Source organism: Eucyclogobius newberryi, unplaced genomic scaffold, assembly GCF_026437365.1.
Source record: "Eucyclogobius newberryi isolate DKJ021-1_F unplaced genomic scaffold, fEucNew1.0.hap1 SCAF_9, whole genome shotgun sequence".
In the NCBI taxonomy this organism is placed as follows: Eukaryota; Metazoa; Chordata; class Actinopteri; order Gobiiformes; family Gobiidae; genus Eucyclogobius; species Eucyclogobius newberryi.
In genome coordinates this window covers 3,723,956-3,747,605 of record NW_027316532.1, presented here as the reverse complement: position 1 = coordinate 3,747,605, position 23,650 = coordinate 3,723,956, and the positions used below count along the sequence as shown (strand labels likewise).

Sequence of the window (23,650 nt, the reverse complement as noted above, 5' to 3'; positions counted from 1 at the left end):
GGAGAGGGAGAGGTCAAAGGTCAAGTGGAAAAAGACTCAAACACGTTCCAGCTCGACGACCAAAGCGCTATGGCTGTGTTTAAATGCACACCAAAAATCTGATCATTGTCGGATTTCTGGAGTTATCGGATTATTGCATGTAAACAGTTCCATTTCATATGAGGAATCTGTTTTATTTCAGATTGTTTGTCTGACTGTAGCAAAGACAAACAAATGTTAAAGATTGACAGAGTTATCATAAAGGTTACTCTACATGTGTTACGCGTGTTATTAATGATCAGATTTATCGTATACATGTAAACACACACCGATACATTGGGTTCTCTGGTTACTGTAGACATCTGATTTATGCTAGTCATGTACATTTACTCAGTGTTATTACTACAATTTTGAGTTCATAATACATTTGCTCCATACACATGTAGTAAACTTGTAGTAGACTTTCATTTCATTTTAAGATTGTATTTTATACTTTTAAAGGCACTGTAACCTTAAGTACAGAAGTAAATGTGGTCTAAATGTATTCCTCACTTATCTAAAGTTATTCACACAAAGAGTTTTAAAGGCACTTTTCAGAAGGACAGTTTACTATCACGGTAAAGCTAACAAAAATTAGCATGCTAACAGCGTCACTTCCTGCTTTGCTTCTTTAATTACATAAGGGCAGACAGCACAGATTTGCTTTTACAATATATTAGTGCTGGAAATATATATATTTTATGACTTTATTATATGAAAAAAATAAAACAATATCCCCTTTAAGTATCTTTTTGTTTTTTTTAAACGTTATTTTAAATTTAATTCAGCCTTTTTTCTTGCCATTCTTACGTAACTGCTAGAGTGTTTGTGCTTTGCTGTTGCATCGTGGGACAAATACAGCTTTTCCTATCTTCAAATAAAAGTCAAAGTTCAAATCCGGCACGTGAACATTGCTGCAATGTCCTTCCCCAGTCTCATCCCCATTTCACACTACACTGTCTAATAAAGCAAAAAACAAACAAACAAATCTATAAAAAAAGAACCAGTTTAACTCTAAAATGCATTGACGTTCTCCTCTATAGGTTAATGGGAAAAAAGACAAATACTAACAAATACTAATATTACAGAATTTAAAAATGAATTCAAGATCTACACATTTAAGATAAGATAAGATAAGATAATCCTTTATTGTCCCACATGGGGAAATTCCATTTTTAAAGAGTTGAACATTTGCACTGACTGTATTTTATTTCAATGATGCAAAAGTAAAATGAATGTGAAGAAGTTAAACAGACTTCACAGTAAAAGTCTGCAGATGTCAACAATCACCAGCAACAATTCCAACAAATCAAGTACAAACAAACAAACAAACAAACACGCTCTGCTTCCGTACGGCAGAAAGAAAAGCAGAAATAAGTATTTCAATGTGAACCTTTCTGAAGAAGAACATGTTTGTTGTTTGGTTTTTGCACAAAGACACGAAACACTTTTGTTCAAAATGTTCCAAGGATAAATTCTACCATTCACCTTCAAACTTTACCTTTCTCAAAACAGACAAAATCAAAAGTAACGACTTATAATATTTCCTGCACATAATACAATTCAAGTGTTTGTTTAACGCTGCTATCGTCGTATCCATAGCAACCATATAGTCACTCTCCCTCCTCTGCACCGTGTGAATCTTTGTCATGATCATTCCTCGTCGAGAAAAGTCGTTGATTAGTTTGAATCTTTTAAGATGGACAAAAAAGCATTTTCAAGGAGGAAAGTCCCGAGATATTTGGCACCGTTGGTTAAACTGTCCCAAAGCTTTAAACTAAACTATTTAACTAATTAAAACTTGGACATTCACTACATCAAAACTGGGACTAAACCAGGACTATACTTAAAACTGAGCCTGGACTAGAACAGGACCAAACCAAGTCCAGAGCAGGACTACAATGGGCTCAAATTAGGACCAAATAACGACAAGTTAAGTTTGAACTAAGTTATTTTCAGACACTTAGTTTGATCATTATTTAACATTTTGTACATTGTAAACCACCATTGATCTAATAGAGTAATAGAAAGCAGGTCCATGGAGGTCTCACTCGACATGTGTCATTCTGAGTCTTTCATTTGTCAAATAAGCACTACTAAGTACAGGGATGGGGATAGGGGGTAGGTGAAAACAGGAATTTTCACTTGATCCTCATTTGCAGAAATACACAGAATAACAAAAAAATGCAGGAATCAATCAAATCAATCATCACTTTGAGAACACACCATCGTCACAAGGTTAAAGCTTCAGTCAAGTTGATTTGGTATAAAACGTCCCCTTTAAAGCTGCTTTATTACACAAAATCTGCCTCTTGTGAACTTTGAACATCCCAAACATACCTGCAGGTTGTTTCCTTTCATTCGCTGTGTGAGTGATCCTCCATTATTAGACTGTCTACGTCTCCAAAGCTCAAACTTCTCTGTTCCACCTTGTGATGTCATTAAGTGGTGATTCTAAAGTTAACTGCAATTTTAACCTTGCTTGAATTGGTTTACTCTATAATACACTACATTGGATATTTATGCAGATCACCGGAAGTCTTCCATACTTTCTAGTGTACAGAGAAGTGTGGCAGTTTCAACGAGGCTAAAACAATAGCTGCTGCTTCCAAATGAGACAATAATAATGAGGCAATCCCAGGTCTGAAATGATCCAAATGGTTCTAGTGAAGGTGGGTGGAGTTTATAAACACAGTGGAGCACTTCCTGTATTACCACTGAATGACATCACGAGACGGAACAGAGCTGTTTTCAGTTCGAGGGAAGAACACGGACAAAATATGCAGGATTTGTGCGTTAAACGTGCGGAAATGAAACGAAACACAACTCCAGGTATGAATAATATGGGCCCTTTAACCTGATACAATTGCTATCATAGCCACCAATGCTAAGGGAAGAAAATGCTAAAAAAGTGACTTAAAACGGCTCAAATGAAGATAAATATTCTGTAAATTTGGACATTGTTATTTTACGTCACGTTCCCTTTGTCATCATCTGTGGCCGTCCAGCTTTTGCTTAATGTATTCTACTCTCGCACATCGAATAAGCGTCTCGCCGTCTCATTTACTCGGCTCTAACTATAAATCTCAATGAGTGAAACGGTGAAGGATCAGCATATGGGCACGACGTCCAGAATTGAACTCGGCAAATAACGGCGCGCCTTGTTTGTCCCACATCTGCCGCGCTTTAAATCCGCTCAGACGCTTAGGCGCATTAGCGATCCAGACATATGCAGATGCTAAATTCATTTGGAGAGAACGGGCGATTTGAAATTCCCCGACAGATTTTTTTAGAAAGCGTAAATAACATTTGTCCAAACATTTGCGGCGGTAAATAAAAGGGAGATGGAGCCGTGGGTGTGGGAGAGCGGAGCAGATGGAGAAAAGGAGATGAAAAGAATGAATGCAGAAATGTCGATTTGTATAAATATGAGTTATTCTAGAAAGATTTACACAGAATTTACAAGTGTTAAGATGTTTCTTTTAGTTCTTTTTGATTGTGTCGACGGGAGGGTTGATATAGTAAGACGCTGTTGTTAAAATGAAGATGAAAAATGGCAAATCTGGTTGTGAAGTCGTTTTGATTTAGCATTTGATTTTGTACTATTTTGTACAAAATTGTGAAACTGGGAAATCATGTTTTATTGTTAAACTGTGAAAATAAGAGATTGTTTTCCAACATTCAAAACCCAATTTATTCTATTTTTAGTTTGATTTGTCATTACAATTTTGTTTTTCAATTATTTAGTTTTAACCTTTGAATTTTTTTTTTTAATTTTGATTTTTTTTTTCAATTTCCTGGTCCAAAGTCCAGCTCAGGTCCAGATCAGAAGAAAACTTTCCCAGTTTCACATTTTTGGTTTTTAGTTTCAAAGATAAATCTCTTTTGGCTTTTTGGAAAATAACAAATTATGCAAATTTTGATCTTTGCCAGTTATGAACATTTGAAATATGCATTAGCTCACATTGAAATGAATAATGGGTTTGAACCTTTTCTCAAACGTAGGGCAAGATGAGGGACTAATTGGAATACAATTTGTAAAAGGCTTTAATGTATTATTCAGTGTTTTTTCACACTTTTTTGGGACATGTTTGAACGGCACATTTTACATATTTAAATAACGGAAAGAAAACATGTTCTAAAGAGCTTAGCATAATACATATTTTATGGGTTTCAAGTCAGATTGAAACAAGTAATTTGATTACAAAAAAACATTGATTATTGTTTTATTGCCTTGATAATTAGTTTAATCTACATATTTAATCAAAACTGCATGAATCTGTGGCACACGGTGCACATGGAATAGTTGTGGCGCTTGTTTCACATAAAGCGCCTGCAGCAAGAGGGCCCCAAGGATGAAACAGAGGGTCCACACCGAGGGCCAAAGACACAAAGGGCCCCAAGGATGAAACAGAGGGTCCACACCGAGGGCCAAAGACACAAAGGGCCCCAAGGATGAAACAGAGGGTCCACACCGAGGGCCAAAGACACAAAGGGCCCCAAGGATGAAACAGAAGGTCCACACCGAAGGCCAAAGACACAAAGGGCCCCAAGGATGAAACAGAGGGTCCACACCGAAGGCCAAAGACACAAAGGGCCCCAAGGATGAAACAGAAGGTCCACACCGAAGGCCAAAGACACAAAGGGCCCCAAGGATGAAACAGAAGGTCCACACTGAGGGCCAAAGACACAAAGGGCCAGAGACACAGGGGGCCACGATGATGAGACAGAAGGGTCACACCAAGGGCCAAAGACACAGAGGCTAAAGTGAACGGCTCTCGGAGCTCATGCTGCAATAAAAGTCCGGCTCAGAGAAGAATCAACTGCAGAGTTACAGCTCAAAACTGTCACACATGTGTAGATGTTTCCTATCTTGAGTGATGTTACATCAAACGTACATTAACTGTTACTGTTCAGATTTATTCCGGCCGGTTTACAGTACAGTCTGGTGACAAGTGAATAACATATTTATAAAGAGTCCAACAGAAAACAATTATGTTTTGTCTTTCTTTTCAAGCTGTAAAGTTTCTGTAGAAGACACATTGATCCTTTTCCGTGGCTTCAACATTCCATTCAGAATTGAACAAATAAATGAAACTAAAGGGACTGAAATGTGACAGATGCACTCATCATGGACATTTTGACTGGTGAAGTGAAATGTGGCTGTTTGACAATTTTAAACAGAAGCTCCTATTTATTTTTTCTTTATTACTATGACATATAAGTTTGACTTTGTTAAGGCAGCAGCACACATGCCAGGCTCTATCTGCAGCCGGCCGCAGTCTCCTGAGTTCTAACAGTTTTCTGAATGTCCTCCCTTCTCTCATCCCCATTTCACACTGAGCTGTCCTGTCCAATAAAACCTACGGGCCAACAAATGATTAAAAAGATCAAATTAATCCTTAATCCTTTAAACCATTTTTTACAGAATGTGAAAAAATGTATAGATTACACGATTCATGTGAGAAAATAATCAATAGATAACTACATTACTAAAATAATCAGTAGCAGCAGCCGCCCCAGTTTCAAGCTATATAGCAGCAATTGAAATAAAAATATATTTCCCTCACATTTGCCTTTTGCGTTCGTGAGCACTTTTCCACTTAAATATGAATTATTTTGGCTAATATGTTGATGCATATTCAAACTGCATGGGAGGAAACGTTCTCTAAAACTCGTTCTTGTTTTTCCTTTAGTGGCTTGTGCAGAGGCAGGTCTCAGAGGAGCTCACGGGAGAGGACACGCCTCCTCTGGCAGCGGGACACGGGAGTCTAACAGAGTCTAACAAAGCAGGGCGGGGCCGTGGGGGTGGAGCAGGGGCAGGCGCTCGTACCACTTCACTGACACGCGTCCATCCGGTTCAGATTTAGAGTACAATATAATGTGCTATGCAGGGCCGCTGCTAGGCATTTGGGTGCCCTAAGCAGAAATGCTCAGTTAAGAAAAATACATTTAATATATTTAGCAAAAAAGTGTACAAATTTCATCCCAGAATAGCAGACCTTTTTATAATTTTACTTCCTGGTTGTAATAGGAAATCACCCAGCAAATACTGGGCCAAAGCTCCCTGGCATTTCTTTAACTGTTATATTGTTTGTTATAAATGTCTCGTTATAAAGAATTTTGACAATAATAAATGAAACAAAAAAATAAAAATAAACTGGGCCTGAACTTTATTTGACAAATACAAATACATGAGAGCGACTTTATTTTGTTGAATTAATGTTTAGAGGGTCAAAAATAGTTTTTTTGTTAATTCTGCATAAACTGAGAGTCCCTAGTGTCACTTCCTGTTTTTCAACTTTTCTCCACAAATAGCTCCTCGATTGGTGTAAAACTGTCATTTGTATTTACAACAGGTTTAAATACACTAAATATAGTCAAAATGAGAAAATTATAAAAACATTTTAAATATGCCATTTGCACCAACAATTATCCAAACAAACTGAATGATTTCGACAAGTTTTTGTCAGTTGGATTTGGCCCGTGTTCTGACATTTGATTGGTGCAGGTTTCCACTGGTTTATTCCCCAAACAGCCGCAGACACGCCACACAGAGCGATGAATAACTAACATACATTCCCAGTATTCACCGTAATGACTTTATGTATAAGCTATATTAGCGTTTACATTAGCACCCGGGGCTGTTTGCGCTCGGCCGATGCAGATCCGGTACAGTGAAAAGGCCGCGTTGCCTAAAGACATCCACGCCTGCAAATTGATAAATATTTATGCAAGCAAATCATCCGCTATTGCTGCGAGCTACAAATGCAAAACGCAAATAACTCCACGTCGACTGGTAGTAAAAGTCGAATATGGAATGGTCAAGTAGTGAATGCAATCTGCAACACACTGCCAGAATGAATGCTGCTTTATGTTTCTGAGAGACTTTTGCAGCACAAATCACTCTAAAGTAAATACTGAAAAGTAATGTTAATGTGGTCAAAATGTGTATTCACTTTGAGCTGAAAGTGTGTGAAAACCCAGACTTTATAATAACTACACGATTAGGAGCCTGAACAAGAACAATTCAGCTTAATTCATAATGACTCATAATGATGTGGATAAAGAGTTACCAAAAAGTCTAACAAAATTCATTTTCATACCTTGTTTTGTCTGAAGTCAAAATAATAGAATGAGCAATTTATATTGTTTAAATCATTCTGGCACCTTCTTGTCCCCGTGGGCGATGTCATTGCTTGTCTGGAAAGTTTCCCCGAATGGCATAAAAACTATATTATTTTTTTTTAAATTATATATATATATATTTACAGAGGGCAGCATAATGACATGTATTTGAAGTGAAAAGAGCCACTTAATATAATTGGTGATTAATACAGTGGGTCAGACAGATTTACCCTAAAACACTTATCTTAGGTCACAATATAATATGATGCAGTAAAAAGTATTGATGGCCGTATCTGGGCCCCGGACTATACGTTGGTAAATAATGTTTTTATTTGTTACCTTTTTTTGGTCAGTGTGACAACAAAATGTTCCAATCTACAGCTCAAGATATTTTGTTATTAATATATATATTTATACATTTCTCTGGGACGTTGTAATTTCACAGGCCGTTTTCTCCAAATGCATTATTCTCTCACAGAGACATCAAAATATCTACACAAAAACATTTCTACATATTTATATCTATTTTAGAACCCTATATACTGTATATAGATTTAGTTTATAAGAAAAACTAAAATCTACAATTATTTTTGATGTAAAAAAATAAATGCACTTTTGCAAAAAAGCAGTATTTAAATATGAAAACATGACATGATGAAAAACATGTAATACATTTTCTTCTTACATTTATGTGAGAAAACTACGACAATATTTTGATTGGATTTCTCTTTTAATTTTTTGTTTTTACCTTATTCACCTGGAAGTCAGTGCCTCGCCTTAATGCCACACGGAGGAACATCCCAGGCAACCAATATCACCTCCATGGAGACAAGCAGGAAGCGGACCAACACAATTCTCATTTGTTCTGTTTATTTACTCAACAATACAATCAATCGCGTCTCAAAATGCCCACTGCGTACACCAAACAATCTCCCCGTCGACAACAGGAGACGTGTTTCCGTTAGGCTTCACTCATCCGTCAAACTCCATGACAACAAGGCCTGCCAAGTTTGAGAAGAATGTGAAAAATATGAACTGGGTCGCAAACAAAAAGAAGCGATGTCGGGAGACGACGGGGTTATAACTAATACAATAAAGGCGTGTTTGGAGTTGAACAAATAAGGACAAGTTTGAATCATACATGCCGAGGCTTGTAAGCAGATGAAGACGTGACAGGGTTTTCGGGGCATAAAGTTGTAAAGCAAACAAACTTTTTCTTTCGTTGTGTTTACTTAATAATGGTGTTTTGTTTTTGCTGCTATCAATTATTTTAGCTGGAAGAGGCGAGATGTTTCAGCTCTTTGTTGATTGTTGAAACAGATGGCGGGATGAGGATTAAAAGGACGATTCTTGTGAAATTCTTTTTGGCGCTAAAGTGGGATTTCAACATGCCTTAGAAGCGTGATGAATAATAAGATCACTTTATGGACAAGCAACAATGTTTTCTTGTTCATGACTTCAACTGGTCTACGTTCTGACCTCACCTATGGTCAGGAGCTTTGGGTAATGACCGAAAGGACAAGATCGCGGATACAAGTGGTCGAAATGAGTTTCCGTGGCTGGGCGCTCCCTAAAGATGGGAGGAGCTCAGAGTAGAGCTACTGCTCCTCCATCTGTTCCGGATGCCTCCTGGGTCCCCGTGGAAGACCCAGGACACGCTGGAGGGACTATGTCTCTAGGCTGGCAGGAGTTAGAGGAAGTGTCTGAGGAGAGGGAAGTCTCAGAGTCCCTGCTTAGACCCGCCCCCAGATAAGCAAAAGAAGATGAATCGATGGACTTCAACTTTAAAAAGACGATAAAAGGACTCACACTCTAAAGGGACCGTGCCATATTCATTCTTATGATTATGATGTAAATATGACAGATTTTAGCCACAATTTAGCCGCATTTCCATCTGGACAGGCTGATGGGACCATTAATAACTCGAGGAGCACTTACTGAACCTGACTTATTATGCTAATCATCATTGAAATGTCCTAATTGTTTCATTCGAGACACCATTGCTGCGAAAATCCCGTTTTCATAAGATAAGATAATCTTTAATGTCCACACATGTCCTACACCATGGACACGCCCACTGCAACATACTTACTTGGTTATTATTAATACATATTTGTTTTAGTAGTTACTAAGCTAATCATACTTAAAACACTATTAGTTCATTATGATTTAAGTCTTTGTTCATGCTTTGTTACTTGGCTCTTTCATGAACTTGTTTTGGTTGGATATCGCAATTTGACAGATTTTTACATATTTTAGTGGCAAGACTTTTCTCTCGTTTTCCATTTAAACCAACAGTTAACCAGCAGAGTCGCTCACGTGGTAAAAGAGGGAAAAGGGGCGCAATCAGGTCAAATATAAGCATAGTATGTGTATGTTGTGATGACAATTTAAAACATGCATCACATTAAGCATTTTAGTTTATGGACTGAATATTCACTAGAGCTGCAACGACTCATTAATTGTAACTAGTCAACAATAAAATAATAATTGTAGTCATGTGCAGTAGTCATAGTTATTTGGACTAAACAGACCTTTCATAACAAATTCAGTGGCATTATTGAATCAAAATGTCAAAAAAGAATAAACAAATTTAGATTTTCATAACACTTGTAAATATTCTCAAACTAGAATTCTTCAATCACATTATTTTGTAGAAAATGTGTTTAAAAAGTCTCAAAATAACTGTTTGCCCAGGCGGCTAATCGAAAAATAACTCATCGACTTCTGAAATAATCGTTGGTTGCGGCGCTGCTTTCTCGCCTTTTACTGAATGTGCATGAAAAGAAACAGAATCACTCATTATTCTCAGCCGAGCATCTGAAAAACACAACCTTTATGCTAATGTTACACACAGGTGCTTTATATTGCGCTGGAGGTTTTGAAGAGGTGAGCCCAGCCACACCTGAAGATTGCAATCTCCAGCACTGCTCTCCAAGTACACGCGGCCAATCAGAGCTAGCCTAGTGTGAAATTAAACTTTTCTGTGTTTTAAAAGAAACGCCTCAGTTTTTCTTTAGAGTCTGCGGGTTTAACGAGCGGGCCCACATCAAATCGTATATATATATATATATATATATATATAATATATTTTGAGAGGAACATGTCGCTCGAGATTTTCAGCTTAGAGATCGGTCAAGACGAGCAAGTGACTACACATGCCACTCCCCCGTGCACATGCCACTCCCCCGTGCACATGCCACTCCCCCGTGCACATGCCACTCCCCCGTGCACATGCCACTCCCCCGTGCACATGCCACTCCCCCGTGCACATGCCACTCCCCCGTGCACATGCCCCTCCCCCGTGCACATGCCACTCCCCCGTGCTCATGCCCCTCCCCCGTGCTCATGCCCCTCCCCCGTGCGCATGCCACTCCCCCGTGCGGACCGATACAACACACACGTGCGTTTGTTTATTAGCACAACGGATCACATCACATCTCTCGTCTCCCGTAGATTTCTGTCCACTTCTGCGTCAGCTCGAACTGTCTTTCTCCGTCTTCATTTTGTCCCGTACACTGAGGGAACTATATTATGATAGATCCATGCGCTTTGACACGTGGAAACGTGGGGAAGAACCGCACACGGCTGCAGGTGAGCGATAGGTGTGTTTTATGATCGATACGTGGCAGGACAAATTGGCCGTCCACACCACGAGGAAATAAGACTCAGATTCGGGCCAACATTTTTTTTGTCCATTCAACCTTTAACAACCGTCTTTTAAAAGTATTTCCAAATTAAGATAAGATAAGATAAGATAAGATAAGATATTCCTTTATTGTCCCACATGGGGAAATTTCATTGGTGCAACGCAGGTAGATACAGAGGTAGATACAGAAGAACAGATCACTTATAGGAAGTCTGAAAAACACTTTCAGTAGAAGATCTCCTATAAATAAATAAAAACTCCCATAGACAAATAAATAAATAAATGCATAAATACCATTGCATGTGATCCGACAGTAATTGCACATGAATATGTGTCACGACAGCACATAGATTGCACATGAATTTCACAGTAATTGCACATGAATTTCACAGTAATTGCACATATGACAGAATTGCACATCAGTATTAGGTTAGGTCAGTATTGCGAGTGTTCAGTACTAACAGTGTTTGTTATAAAGTCTGACAGCAGCAGGAAGGAAAGACCTGCGAAACCTTTCCTTCACACAGCGAGGGTGGATCAGTCTCTCACTGAAGCTGCTCTCCAGAGCGGACAGAGTGTCCTGCAGGGGACAGAGTGTCCTGCAGGGGGTGACACTCATGGTCCAGCATAGATGTGAATCTAGCTAGGACCCTCCTGTCCCCCACCTCCTGCACCGAGTCCAGAGCACAGCCCAGGACGGAGCTGGACTTCTTGATGACTCTGTCCAGCCTCTTCCTCTCCCTCTCTGTGATGCTGCTGCTCCAGCAGGCCACACCGTACAGGAGGGCCGATGCCACCACAGAGTCGTAGAAGGTCTTCAGAAGTGGCCCTGTCACTCCAAAAGACCTGAGTCTCCTCAGGAGGTAGAGCCGACTCTGGCTCTTCCTGTACAGTGCGTCCGTGTTATGAGTCCAGTCCAGTTTGTGGTTCAGATGAACACCCAGGTACTTGTATGAGTCCACTCTCTCAATGTCCCGTCCCTGGATGTTCACTGGTGAGGGGGCAGTGGGGTGGCGTCTGCGGAAATCCACCACCATCTCCTTGGTTTTCCCTGCGTTGATGAGGAGGTGGTTCCGCTGACACCAGTCCACAAAGTCCTGCTCCAGTCCTCTTTACTCCGCATCATCGTCGTCCGTGATGAGTCCGATGATGGCAGAGTCATCAGAGAACTTCTGCAGGACACAGCTGTCCGTGTCATGTCTGAAGTCTGCAGTGAAAAGGGTGAAGAGAAAGGGCGCGAAGACAGTGCCCTGGGGCGCCCCCACACTGCAGGTCCGAGTGTCAGACACACAGTCCCGTGCTCTCACAAACTGGGGTCGGTCTGTGAGGTAGTCCAGGATCCCCTCTGCCAGGTCATACTCCACACCAGCCGTCTCCAGCTTGTCCCTCAGGAGCAGCGGCTGGATGGTGTTGAAGGCGCTGGAAAGATCGAAGAACAGAATCCTCACAGAGCTGCCAGGCTTTTCCAGGTGAGAGAGAGAGCGGTGCAGCAGGGAGATGACGGCGTCCTCCACTCCGATGCCAGACCGATATGCAAACTGCAGCGGGTCCATGGCTGAGCTCACGGTGGAGCGGAGGTGGTCCAGGACTAGCCGCTCCAGTGTCTTCATCAGGTGGGACGTGAGAGCCACTGTCCTGAAGCTGTTGAGGTCTTTGGGGCGCGGTGTCTTAGGCACAGGTACCAGACAGGAGGTCTTCCAGACCTGTGGTACCACCCTCAGCTTCAGGCTCATGTTGAAGACATGCTCCACAACTCCACACAGTTCATCTGCGCAGGACTTAAGGAGCCTGGGGCTGATGCCATCAGGTCCTGCTGCCTTCCTCACTTTAATCCTCTTCAGCTCACTCCTCACCTGTGCTGCTGTGACAGTCAGTGGTTGGCAGGGGGACCGTGTGCTGGGGGGATGGGTGAGTCCAGGCGAAGTGGGGAGCTGATGGTCCGGGGCAGATAAGCGAAGAGGAACAGATGCAGGGCATTGTCCAGCTGTGGAAGCGGGAGCATGCAGCTGTGCAGGGGGAGGGGCGGGTGACCGATCAAACCTCAAGAAGTGAGTATTTAAATCATTCACCCACTGTAGATCCCCCTCTGTCTGGGCAGGGGGGATTTTGAAGCCCGAGATGGTTTTCAGGCTCCTCCACACTCCCTGAATGTTCTTCTGCTGCAGCTGCTCCTCCATCCTCCTCTTGTAGCCGGCTTCAGCTTGCCTGATCTTCCTCCTCAGCTCCTTCTGCACAGTCCTCAGCTCCTCCTTGTTCCCTGACCTGAAGGCTCTCTTCTTCTCCTTCAGCAGAGCCTTCAGTTCACGGTTAATCCATGGCTTGTTGTTTGGAAAACACCGCACCGTCCGGGAGGGAACAATGTTCTCAAAACAGAAGTTGATGTAGTCCGTGATGCACTCTGTGATGGTGTTGATGTCCTCCCCATGTGGGTCATAAAGCTCAGTCCAGACAGTGGTGCTGAAGCAGTCCCTCAGAGCCTCCTCGCTCTCAGCAGACCACATCCTCACCTCACGGGACACCACAGGCTGCCTGCGCACGATAGGTTCATACACAGGCCTCAGATGTACAAGGTTGTGGTCCGAGCTGCCCAGGGGAGGGAGGGGGGAAGAAGAATAAGCCTCCTTGGTGTTGGCAAAAAACAAGTCCAATGTTCTATTGTCTCTGGTGGGGCAGGTAACATACTGGGTGTATGTTGGTAGAACAGAAGAGGGAGAAGCGTGGTTAAAGTCACCAGAGATGAGGAAGAGAGCTTGTGGATGCTGTGTTTGCAGCCTACAAGTGCAGGAGAGCAGTGCTTCACAAGCATCTTCAGCATTGGCAGACGGGGCCACATAGACTGCGATCAAAATCACATGTGAGAACTCCCGGGGCAGATAATATGGCCTCATGTCAATAGCCAATAGTTCAATATCCCCGTTACATAGCTGCTCCCTCACTGTGCAGTGTTCGGGTTTGGACCAGCTCGTGTTCACATACACCGACAGACCTCCTCCTCTTTTCTTCCCGGATTCTCTCGTTCTGTCCGCCCGCAGCAGATGAAAATTGTCCAAACCTACAATAGAGTCTGGCATTTCTGCTGTTAACCAGGTCTCTGTGAAAATCAAGACGCTGCTGTCCCTATAAATCCTCTGGGACCGCATGAGGCTCGCTATTTCCGTCATTTTATTTTGAAGGGACCTCACGTTACCCATGACTACGGCGGGAACCGACTTCCTGTTTGTCCCTCTCTTCTCTTGGAGTTTACGTCCAGCCCGTCTGCTTCGTTGCGTTTTCCTTAGGATGTCCGCCGGGATAACGTGACGATCTCCGGGTAAGACGACTGTTCTCCTCAGTTTCATGAGTTCCTCCTTTGTGTAAACGCAGTACGGCGCCGGCCGGGGGGCGGGGCCGGAGCCGGGGGACTCGGAGCCAAGACACATCGCAACGACACGACGAAAACACTCAATCCAGCCGAATAAAGTCAAAACAAGTTAATTTAAAGCGATTCCAGTGCGTGTCCCGATCGTTCGTGAAGTTCCTCTTTCATATAAACGTGTATATAAACGTGTACCGACGACACGCCGTACTTTAGCGCGGCCGGAGGGCGCGGGGGAGGGGCTGGTGGGCTCGCTCGGAGCTAGCTCACGTCACAACAACACAACGAACGCAACGAAAAACGTTCAAATCCAGCCGAAAAAAGTCAAAAACAGTTGAATTAAAAAACGATTCCAGCGCGTGTCCCTATCGTACAGTAAAATAGAAAAAATATACTAACTATATTTACAAAATATAGGAGATAAAGCACAATAAGTGTGAGAAAGAAGAGAGAGCGTTTACACCGGGCTGCCAGCTGTACCAGCGCCTTATGACGCTGGTACAACTTAATTTTTTCCCATGTGTCTAACGTCTGTTACCATGTCACTGGGTACTCTCATTATACCATGTCACTGGGTACTCTCATTATACCATGTCACTGGGTACTCTCATTATACTATGTCACTGGGTACTCTCATTATACTATGTCACTGGGTACTCTCATTATACCATGTCACTGGGTACTCTCATTATACTATGTCACTGGGTACTCTCATTATACCATGTCACTGGGTACTCTCATTATACCATGTCACTGGGTACTCTCATTATACTATGTCACTGGGTACTCTCATTATACCATGTCACTGGGTACTCTCGTAATACCATGTCACTGGGTACTCTCATAATACCATGTCACTGGGTACTCTCATTATACCATGTCACTGGGTACTCTCATAATACCATGTCACTGGGTACTCTCGTAATACCATGTCACTGGGTACTCTCGTAATACTATGTCACTGGGTACTCTCATTATACCATGTCACTGGGTACTCTCATTATACCATTTCACTGTGTACTCTTATTATACCATGTCACTGGGTACTCTCATTATACCATGTCACTGGGTACTCTCATTATACCATTTCACTGGGTACTCTCATTATACCATGTCACTGGGTACTCTCATTATACCATTTCACTGTGTACTCTTATTATACCATGTCACTGGGTACTCTCATTATACCATTTCACTGTGTACTCTTATTATACCATTTCACTGTGTACTCTTATTATACCATGTCACTGGGTACTCTCATTATACCATGTCACTGGGTACTCTCATTATACCATTTCACTGGGTACTCTCATTATACCATTTCACTGGGTACTCTCATTATACCATGTCACTGGGTACTCTCATTATACCATTTCACTGTGTACTCTTATTATACCATGTCACTGGGTACTCTCATAATACCATTTCACTGGGTACTCTCATTATACCATTTCACTGGGTACTCTCATTATACCATTTCACTGGGTACTCTCGTAATACCATGTCACTGGGTACTCTCATTATACCATGTCACTGGGTACTCTCATTATACCATGTCACTGGGTACTCTCATTATACCATGTCACTGGGTACTCTCATTATACCATGTCACTGGGTACTATCACAATACCATGTTACTGGGTACTCTCATTATACTATGTCACTGGGTACTCTCATAATACTATGTAACTGGGTACTCTCATAATACCATGTCACTGGGTACTCTCATTATACTATGTCACTGGGTACTCTCATTATACTATGTCACTGGGTACTCTCATAATACAATGTTACTGGGTACTCTCATAATACCATGTCACTGGGTACTCTCATTATACTATGTCACTGGGTACTCTCATAATACAATGTTACTGGGTACTCTCATAATACCATGTCACTGGGTACTCTCATTATACTGTGTCACTGGGTACTCTCATTATACTATGTCACTGGGTACTCTCATTATACCATGTCACTGGGTACTCTCGTAATACCATGTCACTGGGTACTCTCGTAATACCATGTCACTGGGTACTCTCATAATACCATGTCACTGGGTACTCTCATAATTCCATGTCACTGGGTACTCTCATATTTGCATAGTTTAACTCCAGCATTTTTTTCCTTGCAGATCATTTAGCTTTTTCTCTATTTGTTTCGTTTTTGCTAAAGCAATGGCTATAATTTTACCTCTCAAAACTGCTTTAGCAGAATCCCTGAGGATGGACGGGTCATTTTCCTCCACATAAGACTTAACGTCATTTGACATCATTTAATAAACAAAGGGTCTGACATTGAACCTCCAAGTCAATAGTAATGAAGATATGAGCAGGGTCACTTCAGGTCACCATGTTTATTACTATTGTGTCTATATGTGGGATTTTTGATTGAAGATAAATAAAGTAATCTATTCTAGAGTAAATTGTATGTTGAGAATATAGATAGAGGCGGAGTCTAGTGCCTTTTGAGTTTGATACGTCTAATGTAGGTTGAATGTGAAGATGATTTTAGAATAGAAGGTGATGTCACTTCCTGGTGGAGCGTGTGTGCCAATGAATAGAGTAAAAACCTTTCCATTAATAATTATTTTAACCAATACAGATCTGCCCTCTTTGTCTTTACATTAAAAAACTCTTTTCAAAAGCATTTCAGTTTGAGGTCAATATTACAATATATGCCTCAGTTTCTTCCTCCTCCCTCCAGAGCCGCCACATCAGCTTTGAGTTTTTTAAAGCAGTAACAGCTCTTTGCCCGCACCCAGACGCCGCATGCACATACTACTTTTTACATTTGATTATTTTCAATGCAATGTGTTTCCTTATTATGTTATGTAAAGCAAAACTCCCTGTGTTGCACTGTGAAGTCGGTATTGTATTTATGTTTTATGCATTCGTATAAAGACAGTTATTATTATTTGGCGCTGTTTACTTCAAAGAAAAAGTTTTGATTTGGCTATTCAGAAAATCCCTCTGCTGCCTCTTTGAGCTCTCACTTCTGCTCTCCAGCGCCCCCTGTCTGTAAGCTGCACTGAACACTGGGCTGTGTGGACAGAACTAAAGGCTCTTAGTGCACTGCAGACTGCTTCATGTGCCTCATTTGAAAAGCAGCTTTAGTGCAAAACGCTATAAACCTCCATTCTGTAATAAAGGAGTTATAAGCATATGGGGACAGAAGAAAATGTATTTGTGTTGTTTGATTTTTTTTTTTTTTTAAGTTAATAATCGTTTAATCACATAATTGTGATTTAATTATGACAAAAAGGAAAGAGCAGCTCTAAATTGTACCCAACTTCCTCATTAATGCTCTTTAAGTCAATGTTTTTTGTTTAAGAGGAGGCAGAAATATGGACTGAAATTGAGCATCTGAAGCAGCCTGTGTGTGACACATGCGGCGACTGCAACGTGAACAGTTCTTTTCGCGCCTTCATCAGGTTCATGTGGAGCTAGTGGCTGTTAGCGAGCCACTGTTAGCCAAGCACACGTCCACACCTCCTGAGGCCGGTGTAGCAGCCTCTCACCTCTGCTGTGGCCACGGAGGTGTCTGCGGACGCTCAGGAACACATGTGGAGAGAACAATGGGGTAAACCGATCCGATACTAGACTAACATGCGGAGAGATGTGAGGGAGGGAGGCCAACAGAGAACAATGGGGTAAAGCGAGCCAATACTAGACTAACATGTGGAGAGATGTGAGGGAGGGAGGCCAACAGAGAACAATGGGGTAAAGCGAGCCAATACTAGACTAACATGCGGAGAGATGTGAGGGAGGGAGGCCAACAGAGAACAATGGGGTAAAGCGATCCAATACTAGACTAACATGTGGAGAGATGTGAGGGAGGGAGGCCAACAGAGAACAATGGGGTAAAGCGAGCCAATACTAGACTAACATGTGGAGAGATGTGAGGGAGGGAGGCCAACAGAGAACAATGGGGTAAAGCGAGCCAATACTAGACTAACATGTGGAGAGATGTGAGGGAGGGAGGCCAACAGAGAACAATGGGGTAAAACGAGCCAATACTAGACTAACATGTGGAGAGATGTGAGGGAGGGAGGCCAACAGAGAACAATGGGGTAAAGCGAGCCAATACTAGACTAACATGTGGAGAGATGTGAGGGAGGGAGGCCAACAGAGAACAATGGGGTAAAGCGAGCCAATACTAGACTAACATGTGGAGAGATGTGAGGGAGGGAGGCCAACAGAGAACAATGGGGTAAAGCGAGCCAATACTAGACTAACATGTGGAGAGATGTGAGGGAGGGAGGCCAACAGAGAACAATGGGGTAAAGCGAGCCAATACTAGACTAACATGTGGAGAGATGTGAGGGAGGGAGGCCAACAGAGAACAATGGGGTAAAGCGATCCAATACTAGACTAACATGTGGAGAGATGTGAGGGAGGGAGGCCAACAGAGAACAATGGGGTAAAGCGAGCCAATACTAGACTAACATGTGGAGAGATGTGAGGGAGGGAGGCCAACAGAGAACAATGGGGTAAAGCGAGCCAATACTAGACTAACATGTGGAGAGATGTGAGGGAGGGAGGCCAACAGAGAACAATGGGGTAAAGCGAGCCAATACTAGACTAACATGTGGAGAGATGTGAGGGAGGGAGGCCAACAGAGAACAATGGGGTAAAGCGAGCCAATACTAGACTAACATGTGGAGAGATGTGAGGGAGGGAGGCCAACAGAGAACAATGGGGTAAAGCGAGCCAATACTAGACTAACATGTGGAGAGATGTGAGGGAGGGAGGCCAACAGAGAACAATGGGGTAAAGCGATCCAATACTAGACTAACATGTGGAGAGATGTGAGGGAGGGAGGCCAACAGAGAACAATGGGGTAAAGCGAGCCAATACTAGACTAACATGTGGAGAGATGTGAGGGAGGGAGGCCAACAGAGAACAATGGGGTAAAGCGAGCCAATACTAGACTAACATGTGGAGAGATGTGAGGGAGGGAGGCCAACAGAGAACAATGGGGTAAAGCGAGCCAATACTAGACTAACATGTGGAGAGATGTGAGGGAGGGAGGCCAACAGAGAACAATGGGGTAAACCGATCCAATACTAGACTAACATGTGGAGAGATGTGAGGGAGGGAGGCCAACAGAGAACAATGGGGTAAAGCGATCCAATACTAGACTAACATGTGGAGAGATGTGAGGGAGGGAGGCCAACAGAGAACAATGGGGTAAAGCGATCCAATACTAGACTAACATGTGAAGAGATGTGAGGGAGGGAGGCCAACACCGGTGAGTTATTTTTGTTTTGTATAATATTGCTCTCTGTTCATGTCAGGAGGAGGCCAACAGAGAAGAATAGGGAAAAAACTACTCAACACTAGGCTAGCAGTTTAAGAGCTCTGAGGAAGAGATCAACTGAGAACAGTATGGTAAAAATATCCGACCCAAGGCTAGCAGGTTAAACGTTGAAAATTGAGAGAGGAAAATAGTGTACAATAGGGTAGAACAGCCCATAACAAGGCTAGCAGGCAAACAAAGGCAGGGAAGATTCAGTCAACTCCTCCTTTAGGGCAAGACTGATCCAGCTACAGTCTGAAAACTGTAGCTTCTCTGACCAATACCACAGTTGCAAAAAATCTTCTATTTTCGCTTGCAATTTTTGAGGCTAGCCTTTTAGCCTTTTTTAATTCAGTTTCACAATAATAGACCCAGTGATTATAAAAATATTATATATTATAAAACAAATGGTTTAAAGCTGTTATTTACATAAATGATGCAACGCTTATTAGTGCTTATTCAGTGGCGACACATTCTTTTTGTGAGGCTGGGGTTGTTTGTTTTGGGCTTGTTTTCAAAGGTTTGGTTTCTTGTTTCTCACTGAAAATTTGGAAACACTGAAGACTACTTTCGACTCTATCTCTACTACAACTCTATTTTGCTTTTATGATTATTATAAGACAAAATATTAAAAACAGTTGATTCTGCAGAAAATGAAGTAAAGTGATAGGACCACGTTAGCTTCTCACCTCTCCCTCAGCATGACAATCTGGGGCTGGCTGCGGCACCGTTTGCTCAGGGTGAAGAGCTTGTGGATGATGCGCCGTGCCTTGCTCAAGAGCTGCTGGGTGTTGACCTCCAGTTGCCGGTAGCGCTGGTGCACTCCCGCGTCCGACTTCCAGTAGAACTGAATGGCCGATGTGTTCAGGGCGTTGAACGTGGGCAGCTTACGCACAAAGTTTTGGAACTCCTCTGCAAAAGACAAAGCGACAGACATGATCACAATGACCGGAATATTTAGAGGTCGACATTTTCAATAGCATAAATAATACATTGGCAGATGATTGTGCACATCTGTGAAAAACTATCTTGAGAGTGAAAAGGGGTTTACTTTGCTGAGCCTAAGCACCATCTATTTCTAGCGCATCGATAAATTAACACATTTTTTACTATTTGATGAGTTCATGTAAAAATGAGGCATATTATGTGTACAAATGGCCCCATATACACATAATTAGTACTCTTAAATCTGAATATGTCGCCTGCATAATTCCATAGAAAGTTAAAGCCATCCTTCGGAACATTCTTCATGCATGTAGAAAAGGTTTATGTCATACTGTTGAATATTATATCTAAAGGAACAACATTTCCATTGAAACCATTTGTAAGGTATTTCAATGGTTTTCAGTGCAATAAATACTTAGAATAAGCATAAATTAATCTGCTTTTCCAAGAACTTTTTTGCAATAAAAACACTTCAATAAAATACAACAAAGATACATTAAATGCCATTTCGTCCAACGTTCCAGTCAAGCAATAACATCTCCATAGAGACAATCATGTGGCAGACCCCCATGACAAAAAGTCCATAGTTAAAATGAGTGAATTAAATCATTCCATTCTCTACCTTTTTGTCATATGTTGGCTTCATGGTTGGATGTCTACAGAATTTACCAGAGATTATTTTTGAAGCTCTTGTTAAATATTGCACGCACACTAATCCTTTCCCAGTGTTTGCCATATTATGATGAGGCTCGTTGAGTTCATTTTCTGAGCGAAGCGTGAATTTCTTTCCAATAAACCTGTTAGATTCGTCTAATGCAAAATGAACGCCCGGTTTATTAGTTTGAGCTGAGAAAACTCCCCTCGAGCATCATTTATTATGAGTCGTGAAAAAGTCAATCCTCCTCTTCTCCTGCGGCTCTTTTCTCACTAATCTTTTTATTATCGTCAACACCAAATGGTTTTAAATCAGATTCTGTACACACAATAACAAATACAAGTCATTTAGATTATGTGTGGGGTATACTTTGGACGTGAATGTTCGTCGCAGGAAAACAGGGAAGTTAAAAGATATTTTAGGCGTTAAGTGGCAGCAGTACTTTGCGACTCCAAAAAAAAAGGTTCAAATACTGGCAGGGAAACAACTCATTTGAATTAATATTATTCAATCAAGGCAATTGTGTGTGAGCAAGAAGTCCTGAGCTGAGCGCGCTCGTTTGAAACGTTTAATAGAGCTAACCTAGATGTGTGGTTGTCCTTAGCCTTCTCTTATATATATATATATATATATATATTACTTTTATATATATGACTTTTTCAGTTTTTATTTACAAAAACAAAGAATGTGACATAGAGTGGAATACGCCGCTCGAACCGGTAACGTGGAGCTGGTCGACACGCGAGATCAACCGTGACGTGTTATAAGAAAGATAATTAACCAACACATAAACGATGTAAACATTTGTTAAATGTTAAATCAGAAAATAATCTGTTTTCAAGAATGTTTGAGACGTTCGTTTGATATTTACATTTGTTTAGCCTTAGCCTTTAGCATTAGCCACATTGTCGGAAAATGACCGACGCAGTATGAGTATGAAGTTTGGCAGTAACAGTATTTGTCCCAATTAGTCTTAAGCCTGGCAAAAACAAATTTGGAAAACATCCTGTTACTTTTATTTGAACTAGCGTTACATCGGTAATCATTAGAATAGTATTAGTCATTAGAATTCACGTAATGACTAAAAAATAAAGTTTCACCTTAAAACCAACTTTTAACACATTTACCAGTTTCAAAATGAAAGCTAACACAACACAGTCACTAATATTCAGTCCAGCCGTAAAAAAATAAATTAATTAATAAAGAAACTTATTTCCATAAAAGTGCGAAGGAAAGTTCTCAAAAGGCAAAAGCAACACTTGTTTTTCCTCCTACATTTTAACACTGTAATTAGGCCTAACATTATGTGACACTTTTGGCATTAGCACAAAGGTCACTACGGAGAACTTCACATCTAATTAATGGCGGTCATTCTCCTCTTTAATCCACCGTGGTTTGTTTCTGATCATTACCTGAACAATCTCATGTTTCAAGGCCAAAAAAAAAATATTTAACCAAAAAGATATGCTCTTCATTTTGCACTTAGCGATTCTTCATTCACACTCGTGCAGCATTTTGACTTTTAGCTTGAGTTTAACCACATTACAATTGTTTAAGAAATGTAACAGCGTTTTTCTATTTGTGCCACTGCTCAAAACAGTTTGTGTCCAAAATGACACAGAGAGCCACATCAGAAGGAGCTCTAAACCAGGTCTAAATCAGGACTAAACCAGGTCTAAACCAGGTCTAAATCAGGACTAAACCAGGTCTAAATCAGGTCTAAATCAGGACTAAACCAGCTCTAAACCAGGTCTAAATCAGGACTAAACCAGGTCTAAACCAGGTCTAAACCAGGTCTAAACCAGGTCTAAACCAGGTCTAAACCAGGTCTAAATCAGGACTAAACCAGGTCTAAACCAGGTCTAAATCAGGACTAAACCAGGTCTAAACCAGGTCTAAATCAGGACTAAACCAGCTCTAAACCAGGTCTAAATCAGGACTAAACCAGGTCTAAACCAGGTCTAAATCAGGACTAAACCAGGTCTAAACCAGGTCTAAATCAGGACTAAACCAGGTCTAAACCAGGTCTAAATCAGGACTAAACCAGGTCTAAACCAGGTCTAAATCAGGACTAAACCAGGTCTAAACCAGGTCTAAATCAGGACTAAACCAGGTCCAAACCAGGTCTAAATCAGGACTAAACCAGCTCTAAACCAGGTCTAAATCAGGACTAAACCAGGTCTAAACCAGGTCTAAATCAGGACTAAACCAGGTCTAAACCAGGTCTAAATCAGGACTAAACCAGGTCCAAACCAGGTCTAAATCAGGACTAAACCAGGTCTAAACCAGGTCTAAATCAGGACTAAACCAGGTCTAAACCAGGTCTAAATCAGGACTAAACCAGGTCTAAACCAGGTCTAAATCAGGACTAAACCAGGTCTAAACCAGGTCTAAATCAGGACTAAACCAGGTCCAAACCAGGTCTAAATCAGGACTAAACCAGGTCCAAACCAGGTCTAAATCAGGACTAAACCAGCTCTAAACCAGGTCTAAATCAGGACTAAACCAGGTCTAAACCAGGTCTAAATCAGGACTAAACCAGGTCTAAACCAGGTCTAAATCAGGACTAAACCAGGTCTAAACCAGGTCTAAATCAGGACTA

At 41.5% G+C, this 23,650-nt stretch overlaps 1 protein-coding gene across 1 annotated transcript in view; it reads right to left on the bottom strand.

Annotated features, from left to right (window-relative positions):
- The window catches only part of LOC140353875 (BMP/retinoic acid-inducible neural-specific protein 3-like), a 269,485-nt gene that overhangs the window by 1,296 nt on the left and 244,539 nt on the right, over nucleotides 1–23,650 (bottom strand). Inside the window, exon 7 of the mRNA XM_072438634.1 lies at nucleotides 20,138–20,360. Coding sequence (XP_072294735.1) covers nucleotides 20,138–20,360 — 223 coding nt within the window. The remainder of the gene's footprint in view (nucleotides 1–20,137; nucleotides 20,361–23,650) is intronic.